The 15,976-nt window shown below is 48.5% G+C and overlaps 1 protein-coding gene across 1 annotated transcript; it reads left to right on the forward strand.

Moving 5' to 3' along the window:
- Positions 1-6,096: 6,096 nt before the first annotated feature.
- LOC144163409 (uncharacterized) lies at positions 6,097-14,737 on the forward strand. The gene is made up of 2 exons (XM_077694388.1): positions 6,097-6,844; positions 14,258-14,737. Exons 1-2 carry the CDS (start codon positions 6,377-6,379, stop codon positions 14,612-14,614), a joined length of 825 nt encoding a protein of 274 aa, XP_077550514.1. The 5' UTR covers positions 6,097-6,376; the 3' UTR covers positions 14,615-14,737.
- The last annotated feature ends 1,239 nt before the right edge of the window (positions 14,738-15,976 follow it).

The following is a 15,976-nucleotide window of genomic DNA, read 5'->3' on the forward strand; positions in this document are numbered from 1 at the left end:
CAGCCGTGCACAGCTCGAAGACGTTGCACATCTCCGACACAATTTCTTAGCAATTGGCAAACTATTTTTGGATTGGCGAGATCCACACTCATTCAGTTCATCAAGCAACTGTCGCCATCAAAGTACTTATCACGTCTTGACCTTCCGCCTTGCATAATGAGCCTCGCCTGCTTAAATGCAGATTTGCATGCTCTAACGAAAGCAAACCTAGCGTCGGGTGTGACTGACCTCGGTGACATGTCTGACGTCGCCTAAAGCGAGGTTGACCTCCTCTTAACTTTCCAACCTCCTCACCTCTCACCCAGCCCACACCGTTTCGCACTCCAGCTGACGCGTGTTTCATCGGTATGAGGACCACCAAGCCACCACAGCCAAGACATAGTGAGCTAGTACCCTAAGAACGTTTCGTTAAAAACCTAACCTCAATCTATGACGCTGATCGGCTAGGAGGCTGTGCAAGCCCATGCTCGGCTTGGCTACCGACTAGAGAACGAACATTTAGGTCTGTTGCACCGTTGCACCTAGTCACCAGTGAAATAGAAGCTTTTATTCAATTTAGTCTCGTGACGTAAAAGGTGAGCTAGATACTGGAGGTCTACCACAAGGGTTCCATGGCAAGAAGAACTATAGAGGTAATGCCGCCGTCGCTGCCTCCTGTTGTCTACATGGCATTTCATTCTGAGATAGGCATAGAGTTAACAAGATAAGCACAAGCCCGCCACTCTTGGTGCAATGCAGAATGTTAATTAAATGCATTGATATTGCGCCCCCGCCCCTGAACCAACCGAAAAGATTACAAACCACCCCTTTTTAAGAGAAGAATAAGTACGATTGAGCCAACAGAACATTTTACGGTTTAAAAAAAATCACGGGTAGTTCTTTTGGCAGTTAAAAAAATACGAGAGTGTTCCAAGTGAACCTGGGGAGGGCACTTGGTGTATACAGGAAGTACGAGGATTTTACCTATCTGGGAATAAAATGTCACGCTCCCTGCGCTGGGGTAGGGAATACTGTTAGGTGAATGTCACATGCAACTTAACAAGAAAACAGAGGAGGAACTGTGCAAATGTCGGCACCTAGCTGAGAGGGATAGGACAAGCATTAACCGATAATATCCATACGTGGCAAATAAAATGATGTGTGTGTATGTTATCAACTGTGGGTATTGACATGCAGAATGGCAGTTGGGTTAGTGAGAGGGATAATTAAATACAGACACATCATTTTATTCAGCGGTCAAAGTCAAGTGTTTCAAAATACAAAAATAACGCTTCATGGTTGCAATGCAAGCCAAGGATTAGGAGAAACACGTTTCAAGCACTTTTCCAGCAACCTGCCGTGTAGACGCGTGCGTGTGTTAACGCGCCCTTTCGGTGAACACCTCTTGAATGTGCAAAATAAGGGAGGTAGTGAGGAAAACAATACTTCTCTTATTGGTACTCAGGGCAGGTGGAGCCAGGCGTGCAGAAATCTGAAGCAGTTGTCCTCAAATGCAGATCCCTGGATCTCAAAGGGTCTGCAAAACCCTCCGCGAAGCTCTTGCCAACTTTCTACTTTTTGCCAACTTTTGACTGCAATAATAAACAATATGCCGCATGTTCGCTCGCTTCGTTGCAAATGTAGGCGAAAGACGATGGTCTCCGGCTGCTTCTGCCATGTAAATGCATCTTTGCTCTCCCTTTCACGCTCTTCCCCTCCCGTCTCCTCCCCCGATGAACAACACCGTGGACCTATGCTCAATTCAATTTTCCCGCGCTCCACTACCCACGCGCCGTCTGTTGGGTGGCATGTTGCTGCTGGACTCCTTGGAATACTGCCACGAGGGGGCAAACTCAGGTGCAAGCGCTTTTTCTCTTTTCTTGTCAAAAAACTCCCACCTCCCCTCGCGGGAACCCCTGTGTAGATGCGACGCATAGGGGGTTCACGTTGCAGCGTCGGACAGCGGAGGAACGGCGCTGGAACGATGGAGCGGAGCGGGCACCGCGTTTGATAGCGCGCACAACGATCGGTGAGGGGACACGCCGGCGCCAGTGCGTCTGCCGCGGCTATGACGCAACACAATCCACTTTAATCCAATCCAGTCCAATTCCAATCCAAGCCAATCCAATCGAATCCAATCCAATGCCCCTCGCGAGAGAGTGTTCGCTATCGGAAAGGAGAGGGGTGAGTGGCGGAGAGCGCAGCTGGCGCGGCGAGGAGAATGGGGGAGGGATGGACGCCGACGACAAACTCTATGCCGACGACGACGCCGGATGCAGGGACAAGGCGAGTGAATGAGATGCCTTCGCATCTAAAACATTGTTTTCAACGCATATGTTTTAGAGCACAAGCTAGCGCCCGCTCCTGTGGTGTCGCGGCGGCGGCGCCCCGCGATGTAATCGGGTGAACGAAGAAGACATCAAATGTAGACGAGATAGAGCGAGTAGGAGCGAGGGGAAAAAGGACGGCGTAAGTGTGAGGGGGAGGGCGGCATGCTGTGGCTGAAGTCCCTTCATCTACGCCGCTCAAGGGACTTTAGCTGTGGCTGCACAGGACGCGTGGGAAAACCGCACCTTGGACGCCCTGGCGTCTAGTGGTGCCAGCTGGAGACGCAAAACAGGGCACCCATGAAAGCAATCGCCTTGTTCTTGCAAGTTCACAGAAAGCCCAACACGCGCTGCGTGCTGCACGTACATCGGTCATTCAACGTCCTCTTCGTTGCGTGGCTCATCCGAACCACGTGATGTTTCCGCGGGAGGTTCAAACACGATTTACAACAACATGCTCGGCGGCAGCGACAGAGATACATAGCAGAGCGGAGGACCAGTCTGGCGGCGTGTTTCCAAACACTTCGATCGCTGTCTCAGTTTCTTTTTTTCTTTTTTTTACTCATTGCTTTTTTTTTTCCTAAATTTAATGTTCTTTTCTAAACTCAAATCTACGTGTTGTTTTTGTTAATAATGGTGATCTGGTATGTTCTAGGTCGCCTTAGGTTTGGGGCGCAGCCAATGACAACGTTGAATTGCTGTTCTCCATCGCGCGAACAGATATGTCACGTGGGTGCTCTGTGCAGTGAAGCGTTTGGAAATACGCCACCCGGTACGCCTGCGCATGCGCAAAACCAGAAATTTCTGCCCCCTGCGCACGCCTACCGGTCGCGTACCGGGTACCGTCGGGTCCCGGTACGCATGCGCGCGCGGGCACGGCGAGGAGTGCCGCACCTCACCGGAACGAAAGCGCGCACGTGGAGAGGAGGGGCGGCCCGGAGCCACCTTACCGGAACGAGTGCCCACATGCCCGATCGGGTCCCGGCACGCACGGTACAGACGGAACGCGCGGTATGCTAAAACCAGAGAGTTATACCAGAGTGGAGAACCGGGAAACTCTACTGCCAGATAGCGCGCGCCGACGTGCATCTGGTGACAGCGCGATCACTTTCTGAGGTGCAGCAGCTATGCGCCGTTACCGAGAAGACTGCAGTTCGCGCCGGGTTCAAATTTCGCATATGGAAAGTATCTAATCGTCAGATAATTTTGTTATTTGAAATCAGGCAGCCATGTATTTTTAATTAAAAGAGCATTGCAAGTACCGCATGTACAGTCGAACCCGATTATAACGAACCCGGATAGAGCGAATTATGCTATATATCGAACAAAGAAATATCAGTTACGAAAATACACGCGAAACATATTCTTTATAACGAAGTTCACATCTGATATATCGAACTCGGCGCGCCTAGCATTGCCGCCAAAATGCATGGTCTCGGAGTGGCGATTGAGATGTTGATTGGCTGCGATGGAGATGTTGAGACTCCCATGGAGCGACGTGACTCCCGGCACTTCGGACCAAGATTGGGACTCCCGGCAGTCCGGACCAAGATGGAAGCATCGATGAGCTATGAGAACAGCTCGCCAACGTTCCCGATGTGCTGAAGGGAGTGCCCTTCGAGGATTGCCTGAGTGTCGACGACGACGTTGCCTTCCCTGTGAGCCCCTCGGACGCTAAACATTCACACATAGCTCATTTTTCTTCCTGAATCTACTTTCATATTATACATATTTAAAAAATTCTGTTGGGTATTTCCTTTTCTAAATTTTGGGATCTAAAATAATATAGCTCACATCCTCAATAGGCACAGAACTTCTTGGCCAATCCCCCGCGTGGGTATGTGCCATGGTGGGAGGCAACCAACCAACCAACCAACCAGCCAACACCGTCACCGATGTCATGGGTGCTGGCGCTGCTGGAGGCACCGAAGAGGCGGGGGATATCGCGAGTGAAAGCCGTCCGATGCTTAATGAAGCGCTTTCGGCAGTCAATGTGCTCTACCAATATTGCTTCGATATTGAAGGACACGGACTGCAACTGATGCAAATGATGTCTCATGTAGAGAATGCTGTGCTAGTTGACGCCGCCAAAACGAAAGTGAAAACAAGAATCACCGCTTTCGGGAAAATAGGTAGTTACAGCGGAAAGTAAATGAATAGAGAGTTTTGTGTACGGTAATGGCATACTTTATTGTGTTCGTTTCTGCATGCGGGGATGGCAGGAGGAGGGGGGTGGGGAGGAGGGGGTCCCGCGCATTGCGAACTCGTAACAAAAAATTCGTTACAGGCGGGTTCGGCTATTCCGAACTATTGGATATCGTGGCGCATATTGCAGTTCGCTATAACCGGGTTTGACTGCATTACGTTTTGCGTCGAGAATGGACGATATATTTTCTTGCTCAACAAATTTAAATGTGTTTATCGATTATAGTAGCTCGGAAAAGGATTGACTTAATAAACTTTTCTTTTCGGGATTCTGTTAAGTTTTGGCCGGGCGCTGAATCAAAGGGCGGACGGACGGACGGACCCATCGACCAAAATTTCCGGGTTTAAGTAGCCCAAGGACGGCTATCGTCTTTTAAAAAACGTGGCTTCGCTCCATATGGAACACATGTTGGACTTCACCCACACGCGTATCCATACTTGCCTTTTAGTGTCTGGCTTCTCCGCGCGGCTTCCGTACTGTGCACAAAGCCGACTTTGAGGCGCTGTAGCACGCACTTTGCTTCATTTCAAATATCGAAGCGTTTGCTGAAATGTGGTAGAAGATGATTGATTAATTAATGGATGTCAGTCAGGAATACGCATAGCTTGAATACATTTTGTATTGCATGGGAACGACAAGGCTGATTGAACAAGACAGAAACGCAGTGGGAAAGCTTGGTTCTCGCAAAGACTGTCCATAATTCTGGCCCTTACGCATGGATGCACATTTATGTCATATATTCGCTTGACCTGTCCATTAGCATCGCAGTTTCGAAGCCAGTTTCACAATTTACAAGCATGAATGTATCAGAGTATTTGATGGAAGGCGGCGTGGTTTCGAAATTTATCCGTAACTCGTTTTAGTGCATTTTAATTCCACTGTGCGCTTCTAAAAGTAGTATATAACCCATGTGAAATGTCATTCAGCTTGTTGACGTAGTGTCTCTAATCTAACTCCGAAAACGAGGTTCTTTTCGCGTTTCCCGCCGATTCGTGAGTTACGCTTGCTCGTGCAGCTTATTATCATGTGCACGCGTTATCATTTGTTCATGTAACAGCAGTCTTAACTGCTACCAAAAACAGCACGAAAACATAGAAATTTAATCTCTGGTGTGGGTTACTGGAATCAGTGGTAATTGTGCGCGGCGCCGGTGCCTCTATAAATGGTCATTGTTTCCTGGACACGCGCTAGTGGCAATACGTCAAGTTCGGCCTTAGTAGCGTAGGGGGGCAGAACCATAGAGAAAGAAATAAGTAGAACAGTGAGTTCTGGAAAAGGGCAAAATACTTCAATGCTGGTCATTTTAAATCTAAACAGAAATCAGAGATCCCTGATTTCTGAGATGCCAGTAAAGGTGTGTTTGCTCCTGAGGTTCGAGAAGGGTCACTGCGTTCGCCAAATGAAATAACGGAAATTCGTCTTGTTCCATATGAGCACTGCCATCAAAAAAGGGAGCGCAAATAAAGGCAATCAACCGTTGACAACCACACAAGATAAGCTTCCAGCTCAGCAGTAAAAAAAAAAAAAAAAAAAAAACAAGATTGAACAAACAACGAAGAAACCACGTCCTCTTCTGGAAGTCGATGTCAAACCGCGGTCACTGATCGGGCGAGATACGTCTCGTCTCGGTCTACGCCATCACTCAGATATCACTCGGTGTAGTGCCAGTATCGTAACACCCGTAGAACAGGCGCATATTCCAGCGTCGCAGCAGGATGATTTGTCGAAAGCAGCTGTCTGCGCATGCGCACTAGCACCCCGCTCCGACGTCGAGCGAGTGCGCTACACTTTCGCTAAGCATGGCCTGCACATCCGACGCGTGCCGCTGGTCCGGCGAGTGAACTACGCATATCCGTCGCATGTCATGACAACTTCGGACCCGTCCACAACCACAACGACGACAGCGGCTGCGTCTCCTGCCAGCCTCGGCCCGTCCCTCGAAGACCCGTCGCTCTGTTCCCTGGGCACTGTCTCTCTCGTGTGGCTCGGGGCCGTGCTCATCCTGGTGATAATCCTCCTAGCTGCCCTGCTGGTGGCGTGTGCCAAACCGACGCGTTGCAGCCACGATCACCACCACCACAGACGACGCAGACGCCGTGCTGATGATGTCCGGCAGCAGACCACGTGCTGCTGCCACGGCTGTGACAAGCGAACAGCCAGTTCGCGCGATGGCGAGCGCCACTCACCTGAGGCCACCGGTTCGACGACGTCGCAAGACGAGCCGCTGCACCGCCCGGTGTCGCCCAGGCGTTTCGAGAGGTTTCGAGTGGCTCGCCGCGTGGTTCAAGGTGCTACCCCGGGTGGGACGACGCCGACGGTGCTTTCTGTCGAGGTAAGTGAGGCCCGGTGCGATAGTGGTATGAACTAAAATCCCTTCATCGACACTTAGCCAGGGGAGTGAAACTTCCTATACCTTGCATGGGACGCGATATTCGCTCGCAGCGCCGGACAAACCCCTCGTGTTTGGGGGCGGTACTAAAAACATGGCGGCGCGTTGCAGACATGCACTGGGAGACGCCATCTTAATGAGGACTGAAAAGCCGAGCGGGGGGGGGGGGGGGGGGAGGGGGTGGAAATTTAGCGCAAAATTCATTTGGGACGCACATGCAAGGTAAATTGAGCGAGTGGAATATATTCAGATGGCCAGCGCACGACCTTGTTCCTGTTGCGCAACCCGGCACATTATCAAAAGAGCAATTGTTTTGTCCTGAATGATGAAGTTTTGCGCATCCACTTCTTTTTGCACCACTTATTGGTTTATTAGTACACAAAATCTAGACAAGAATAAAGAGTACAGTTATTTTAATTTTTATTGCCTACATGTACCATTCATACAGTAAAAACAACAGTTGGATATTTTCCGCTTTTAGTCGCAAACAAAAGTGTATGGCACATGGCCGCATGCTAATAACTAGGTATCCAGCCAGTGCATTATGTCCCCAGTGTCTTGTCTGTCCAAGGTCCGCGTAATCTCTGCTGGTGAAATGGGCAGGACACAGCCGGTAGCTGCTGTAGATCTGTCCAGGTACTGAATGAGCCAGGACCTGCCTTCTCGCACACTGGAGCCAAACGCGAGATCTGGAACATCAGCAAGCACGTTTGTATATTTGGGTTAGAATGAATACTAGTTTAATGCTGCTTTCAAGCGCACATAGTTTTGAGTGAAAACTGGCATGTGTATTTGAAATAAACGTGATATGATATATTCGGAATCTTTCTTTCTTAAATTGATTTTGGCTACAAAGACGACTTGTGACAACACCAATCGTAAAGACAAATTTTAAATTAAAATGAGCCTTAATATTAAGAGACGCAAATACGTTTTTCTATTTGTGCGACCATAATGTTCGGTGAGAACGACCCACCTTTCCTCCTAATCCAAAATACATTTCTGCAGACAAAAGCAGCCATCCCACACCACAATCGCTAAGCAATTATTCGTGCATATATACTTTCGCGTACTATGTATTCCTCAGGTATTTCTCGGGCCCTGCAGTAAACCGGTTATCAAAACCTTATTTAAGAGCCTCTAATAAATTACCAGCAAATGTTAAGCCTGCATTGTCTAATTATTTATCGGCTTATAGCTGTAACTGCGTTTTTGTGAATATATCGTTCTTCTACTTAAAGCTGAAACTCGAACCACGGAACTGAAGCGTAAAGATATAAATTATAAGTGGCGGAATTATAGTTATGATTTTATTATAAACATATACAGTACTTGCTTAGTTTGTATATTTATTGCTACAAATTCATTCTGCTATATTCCGTTGATTCACATGAAGAGAAATTGCAGACTGCACAATTGAAACGCAATAAAATCATTTATGTAGTCACTACTTAGTTAAAATAGTAATAACAACACGATATGAACCTACGGACCCACCCTTTGAGCGTTAAGTTTAGGGAGATGCCTTCATGCAGCTGTAGACATAAATAGGCTGATAATAATAACGATAACAACAATACTGACAATAATTATAATATTCACAATAATATAATATTATAATAACAACAACAACGCAGGCAATCAAAATCTAATAAAAAGAGTACGGATAGGCTCACACTGTTCCATTACTTATTTTATATGTTGCCTCATACACATTTTCCTGCATACTGTGCATTCACTTGCGCTAAAATGCAAAACGCACGATCGAAACGCATTAAATCAATAACGCACGTACAAACAACCGTGTGTAGCTAATGTAGGCATTGGATTAATTACCAGATGCTCTGCCGCGCATTTCATGTGTAATTAAAAGTCAAAGAAGAAAATCAGAATGTAATAAACAAATAGTGCACGTGTATGCTCACTTAAATTATAAAGGTACTGCTGCAAGCGCATCCTGCTATCTCGTGTAAGCGTAGACAAGCAAAACGAGCAGCATGCAGATCGTACCTTTCGTCCGCCGGAATCCAAAAGAATGTTATGCGGCCTGGCGTAAAGAATTTTGACACCATTCAGTACAGCACGATCTGTGATGACGGCGCGAATCCATTCATGCGTCTGTTTCAATGAAACGAACGTTAGGGTAGTAGAAACGGCCCTCGGAACACCGTGGATCGTAGCATACCTGTGGGCGCGACAAGAAACGCCCCTTTTCAGCGGTGCGAAGTAGAAAGGCGCGGTTCCCGTTTTCCACTCGGGGTGGCGCTCGTATTTTCGCTATCTCTAACTGCAACTTTTTTTTAAGTTCACTTGCATATTGAAAACATCGCAATTAATAAGTAACCTGGTAATTAGTATAAAATTCAACAACAACGTTCATTTGTGCTCGTATGTAGTACAGCCCCCAAACGTTAGGATCGCTGCAGTCACGGGACAGAAAAACAGCGGAGTTGTTTCATCCCCCTGACTTAGCCACGTAGTGACAGGTTCCTCTTCTCCACCCCGCTCACCTCGCGTCGTCTGCTAGCGCTGTCCGCCATGATCTTCCTAAACCCGCCGCACCAGCGCGAACGCCCCGAACGTCGGCAGCGTCACGCGCTGTGTCTTTCAAATAGCATGAAACTTTTTAATCAGCTCGGCATTGTAGAATACAGCGGTAGCTCTATTAATTTGCGCCACAACATCAAGAAAGAAATCAAGCGCTAAATATATGCACCGTGACTGACCATTGTAAGCACTTGCACACCTTGAACATTCGTTCAAGCTTGCGGACATTACATTCAAGTCGCAACAGTTTTAAGGCCCCCGATTGTGGGTTAAGTCCCTCATCTTTAGATGAAATCTGGCTAAGGCCTCTTTATCAACTCTGGGTAAAGCGAGATCGACGAATTCCGTTTCATGTGCACTCTTTCGCGAGTCCTTTTATTTTCTTTTTAGTCCGTCTGTATAAAAATATTGCCCATTAGGAAAACTTTAATGTTTGTAGTTATGATTCAAAATTTTAACAACACTTCAGAGCTTGAGAAGCGAATGTGGGGCACGAAATACGCAGAAAGGGGAATTGGAATACGATGTTTAACACAAGCCATGCACTTCGTTTAACAGATGACAGCTGTTGCGTACAAAGTTGAAGTCGCGTGATGATTTTGAAATGTACAGTGAAGCGACGATTTAGCCAAGTGGGGGGAGTCCAAGGAATAGTATTTTTGCCGTCCACTTGACGTTACTGAGCGATTAAAAACGCAAAAAAAGACGACACAGGAGCACACAAACGGATCGCTCAGATACGTACGAACTGGCCCACTCACAATCCATGTTATACCGGCAACAAGTTAAACAAGGAAAATTTATTCTTATATCCTTATATCGAACTTACTTTTCCCTATTGCTGGTTAACTTTGAACCTTTCTCAGAAGGAAAGTTTGGGGAATTTCACTCGTAAAAACTTTTTGCGAAGGATCATCCGTACTGACGCAAGCCTGCCTGACCATGCAACGACTCCTTTGATGGCCCAAAACACCCTCGCAATTCCAAGTTTGCACACGATAACAAAGCTGCCGCGGTCAACGCGGCTCTCACATGCGCACACACGCGCGAGCTGCGTTGCGGCCGTGCAGCAACAACTGGTTGTCGCAGTAAGGCATGAGCTCGGCTGGCATTGTTTGCTCCATTTTTGGGCATTCACTTCTAATTTTATCCTACGCATGCAAGCTTTCCTGATGTTCGCGGCATTGAGATAAAAGTGTGTGCGGCCTTTAGGGATGAGCGCTGCCAACTTTCAAGGACATCAAAAAAAAAAAAAACGACTAACGTGAAACCTGGGGAGGGACGAAGCATGCAGTGTATAAGTTTATTCAAAGATCGTAAGCCTCTCTTGCAACGCGGCGCGCTCTGACTGTGCGCCGGAGAAGCGCTGGTGGGAGGAGCAATCACGCACTTGCCGCGGAGGTGGCGCCCTCTTTTCAGGGGGGTAAAGCGAGCTCCGAGACCGTACGAATCGTGGGCGCTGACATGATACAATTCTCATGGTTGCCAGATCAATTGTATTCAGCCTTCTAAAAACTTCTGCCGTAATTATTTAACTAAAACAAAGAACTGAAGCAAAATAGTTACAAATAATTGCCTCAGTAATTAAAACTAGCTTCATAAAAACTGTTTAGTGTAATTAAGCTCTAATTAGTGGAGAAAGAGTAAGTTCGTACTTCAGTTTTGGTTTCGATTTTTTTAAGTGTGCTAGGAGGTGGCGAGGCCCTGGCGCCTGACTTGCGCAGTGTGTGTGTGTGCAGTCTCCGGCTCAGATCTGCGTGCGTGCAAAACGTATACAAGTTATACAACTCGGATGCACGCGCTGAGCAACTGCCTCCCCGGGCGCTTGCGAAGCCGTCATTCGTTTCTTCACGTTAAGCACCTTATCTATTGGCCCTGAACTGACGCCAGAACAGCGATTCCGATTTGACCTTGACTACCGCAAGTTCACTACAGGCTACGGAGTGGCAGCCAGCGATGGTTCCCGTTCGAAGAGAAATAAAAAGAGCTTTTATAATCGCTCGGTTCCAGTTGTTTTATTAATGGAACTTCTTACAGCCCTTCGTGCTTCGAACTTTCGCGCAATCGCTCGTGAAGGTAGAACGAAAAAATAGGTAACAAAATGCGGTTTCTTTTTTAATCAGTCACAATAAATCAACAAGTCAGTGTTGTCTTCTCACGCGCTCTGTGCGGTAAATTACTGCCCATTCAATACTCGCATTCAGTCCCGCAAGCTTTCCCTTTGAAGTGGTGGAAAGCAGCTAGAACTTGACGAATACAGACAGAAAGGAAAACGGGACACGCCGCGGACTGTATTCCGCATACTCCCTTGGCATGCATTCTTCCAGTCTGTTGGCCTGCGATCGACCGCGCTCTTTCGATCCTGTGCTTCGCCGCGACTCACCGGCAATACCAGCGTTGGCCCATGCGATGTTTTTTTTTTTTTTGTGTTTAAATAAAGGTTTTACATTGAGCTAAAGCGACAGTTCACTTCACGTTGTTTGAAAAGCATTGAGCGACTCGCAAAATGTCACAGAATGGCAAAAAAAGCGGCACAGCGCAAACATGCACGGAGATCATACGGAGATTCATTTTTCTGTGCGCCCAGCACGGATCAGCAGACTCCTTGGCGTCCTCGCGCATGCGATCAGTCGCATTCGAGCTTGCGCGCAAGTGTTGTTTGAGCGTTGCCACATCTTGCTCAAATAGTCTCAGTACATATGAGTCACACGTACGCTAAACCGAAAACACGTCGGTTACCTACCCACAGGAGATAAACTACGCAATGCTGTTGATGCTGTCGACGCCGCCTACACAAAATCCGCCTGGCCAGCGGTCCGCCATGTTACAATTAATCCCGGCATGCTTTGCTAGCCGGACGCGGAAATGCCACAGTAGCACGTTGCCAGATTACAACCCATCGCTTTCGCCGTTTTTAGTAAGCAAAAACTCAGCTGGAAACCTTCAAATCGTTGTATCATGTCTGCCACCGTGTGTCGTACGGTTCCAATGCATTGGCTCAGCGGCGCGCTTTCCCTCTAGAGTATATTATCTCTATGCCTCTTTTGCGTTGAACCGGATTTAAGCAATTTGAATCACGGCCTCCGCGATCGGCTGCCGGCGGCGCGCCGCCGGCAGCCGATCGCGGAGGCCGTGTTTGAATGCCCCATCTGCCCCGATTGGGGTAGTGGCAGAGGTCAACGCGAGCGCCTCGCCCTGGGGGCTCGTTCTCGGTGATCAACGAGGCCCCCTCGCCATGTAAGTATGCGATTTATTGCTTCGAGCGACCACCCGACCCGATCAGGCCTACAGTCGAGAGCCGGTGGGTATTTGAGCGCAACACAAATTATAACCCGCCTACAAACAGCTTGTGCTTGACGATTGCGGAAACGGACAGGCGGCGTTCCTCAAATCTTTAAATCATTAGTTTATTTTGAACCGGTTTTATCCATCATACGTGTTTCTTTTAGTACGCGTTACGTTCTAGCGCGAGGCGTTGGAAAACGAGCGTCCCGGTGTGTTAGTATCGTAACTACATGAGACGACGACGACGACAGGAGACGCCGACATCGCGGGCCCCTAAGAGGTTCCCCTCTAAAAAAATCAAAGCCGTTGCCCAAGAGAAAGACGGTTAAAACGCGGAGCTTTTTTTCCCCGCGCAACCCGAGTCAAAGTCCAAAATCCAAACTGCTTCGACCGTGTCGGAATGTCGAAATCGGACAGACGTCGGCGTTATAAAACGAGGGACCCCTGTTCGACCCCAACCACGGGAATCTTTTTTTTTTTTTTTTTTCGTTTGAGGCTCTTGGTGTGCCTTTGGGGAAACCCAGAGTGTAAGTTCGCTTTTCTGCGGTGCGTTTTGGGCGTAACAATTTGGATTTTAGACTTCGACTTAGGACTTTGAAGAGAATGGCTTTCGGCCGTGATTCGCGTTTCAACCATCCTTCACTTCACCCACAATCATCATCATCGTCAGAGAAAGTTGGCTTTCCTGCAGTGCGCTTTGGGGATCCTCGTCATCAGTGAGGCATAGAAAGCTTGGCTTTAATAAAATTTCCTCGCTCCTTTCACTGAAATTCAACTTTAATTCGATTTTATTCAGCACTCTTTACCTCCGAAGAAACAAAGACGAAAAATTAACCTATTCTTCACTGAGTGAACGTCGGGAACGTTGATGTTAACAGCGACGCTGACTAGCGTTCTCTAATCGCAAGGCTAATATTCATAGCACTCTCTAAGCCATAAGATGGATTGCCGTTCGCGCCAATTCAATTTTGCCGTGTTCCAGTGCTCGAGCCATCAACTGGAACCTTTTGTTTCTTTTTAACTTGGAACACTGCCACGAGAGGGCGCCGCGAGCGCTTGTTGTATTTGAAAACATTTTTTCAAGCCGTATTGCTTTAGCTGCTGTCGCAAAAATCAAGCATCCACGTATTATCAATTAACAGAACCATGCAAATGTGACTTCTGTTTTGATGTCCTGCCTCAAATATGCATAATTGTGTCTTTTTGCTGAACAATGTTCACAAGTATAAATGTTGTTACCAGATAGAGTAGTTTAGTCATGTTTTGCCTATATATAAGTGTGTCGTGCAAGCATTCTATTAACTTGCTGCTCGTGTTCATGGCGCGTGCCCTCCCCCTCGCTTGGCTATGCCTTCACCACATCACTGTGCCCGCGTTGCCACGGCTCGTGCCATGAAAGCCTCGGAGAACAGCTTCGCTGTTAAAAAAATTCTGTGTCCCCTCAATGTCATGTGTTCGTCATCCATTTTCAGAGCCGAATAGCTGATCATTTTTCGTTATCTCTCTTTTTCCTACTACGGTCAGTGCCCGCAGTGCCACATCGCCCTGACCTCCCGCATGCCGACGTGGAGACGGCAAGCTACAGCCGCGTGGAGCGATGGCAGCAGTGCTTGCAGCGGTAGCAGCGGCAGCAGCGGCGACGTCGGCAGCCGTTGTTCGCGCAGAGGTCGTACGTACGTCGAGGAGCCGTCCCTCGAGTGGGACAACTTGCAGGAGCCGCTGCGGCTCGCCGATGAAGCCCTCGAATGGCCGTCGTTTAGCGAACTGTGGCCAGACGACGACCCGCCGCTGAGTGTCGCGGTGATTCCCGCGGTTTCTCCACTCGAAGGCGAAGCGAGACCGCGAGACCCACTGCTGGCTCAAAGCGAGCAGTGGGTCTGACAGCCGCGTTTCCCTCCCCTTCACCTATCTTCTCTCCTCCACCCCTGAAAGGAAGGCGCAGCGTTAAACTTCCAGCTCCATCTCAATAAAAGCCCTCTTCATCGCAGTGTCGCCTGTGTTGTGATAGTATGCGGAACTCCATTTCTTTAAGAACGCGGGTACTGTTCGTCCCAAAAAATTAAACCCAGTTACAGCCAGTGTGAAATCTGTCGAAACAGCGGCGCAGCCGCTCTCTTGTGTCGGCTCGAACGTCACCGGGCGCTTGGCGGAGAACGGCAGCACCGTCGTCGCCCAAATTCTGCAGTTCGGTCAAAGGAATCGGCAGCTAGGCGCCAGCGGCGGGAGGCTCCCTCCCCCTCTCTCCCCTAGCGGGAGAAAGAGGAACCCGTTCTTGCGAGACCACCGCGTCCTCTATCGGTGGGTCTAGGAACCGGTTTCTGCGAGGCCGCCAGAAGGTCTGGCAACGTGCTCGTACACCCCTGCGTGACGCAGGACCCTCAGCAGACGGACGAAAAAGCTCGACCTACAAGACCCCCGCTGTTATATTTTGAACACTTCAAAAACCGCGCAGACGAGGACAGAAGTGACAAAGTAGAGCGCTCTAGTTTGTCACTTCGAGAGAGAGAGAGAGAGAGAGAGAGAGAGAGAGAGAGAGAGAGAGAGAGAGAGAGAGCTCTTTATTAGATGAAAGCAGAGAGGTTTGCAGGCATGTTCCCGCCTGCATGCTACTCTGCGGGGATGGGGAGAAGGGAGTAAAGGCCCTAAAAACGTAGGGCAGAAGAAAGAGGGGAAAAGAAGAGAATAAAAGAAAAAGTGAACACGAAGCTTTGCGTGGTGACTTAAAATTCCACACGATCTCGCATGTAAAGTTCTAAATTGTCTCTGCGAGGCCTATTCCGTGTAAATAGTCAAATAAAGCAACCAACACTTTTCTCTGGGACGATGGAGAGGGCCAGGGTCCAAGGAGACCTTTCAAAGATATAGATGCGTTGTTGAGGCACTCAATCTTTTCTGCGAGGTGGTTTCTTCCTTGGATGTATGCCGGACACTCTAGAAGGACGTGCTCTACTGTTTCGGGCAATCCACAATTATCGCAATAGGGGTTTGCAGTTAGACCGAGGCGATGGCGGTAAGAGTTCGTGAGCGCTGCGTTGAGACGCAACCGGTGGTAAAGGGTTTCAAGCTTACGTGGAATCCGCTCTGGTAGCCTCATTCTGAGTCCAGGGTCTATATGGTGCAGGAAAGGGTGCCGAGTTTCAGGACAAGACCAGAAGCGGTTTCGCTCCTTTAAGGCAAGCTCCTTCGCTAGCGCCGCGGCCTCGTGTTTTGTGAAAAAAAATCTTACATTTCGCAGCTGTAGGC

The sequence above is a fragment of the Haemaphysalis longicornis genome, unplaced genomic scaffold (assembly GCF_048455015.1).
Source record: "Haemaphysalis longicornis isolate Haplotype H1 unplaced genomic scaffold, Haemaphysalis longicornis Haplotype H1 scaffold_12, whole genome shotgun sequence".
NCBI lineage: Eukaryota > Metazoa > Arthropoda > Arachnida > Ixodida > Ixodidae > Haemaphysalis > Haemaphysalis longicornis.

Coding starts and splice junctions, on each gene's coding strand:
- LOC144163409 (XM_077694388.1), top strand. CDS start 6,377: ATGACAACTTCGGACCCGTCCACAACCACAACGACGACAGCGGCTGCG. Junction 6,845..14,257: donor CGACGGTGCTTTCTGTCGAG/GTAAGTGAGGCC, acceptor TACTACGGTCAG/TGCCCGCAGTGCCACATCGC.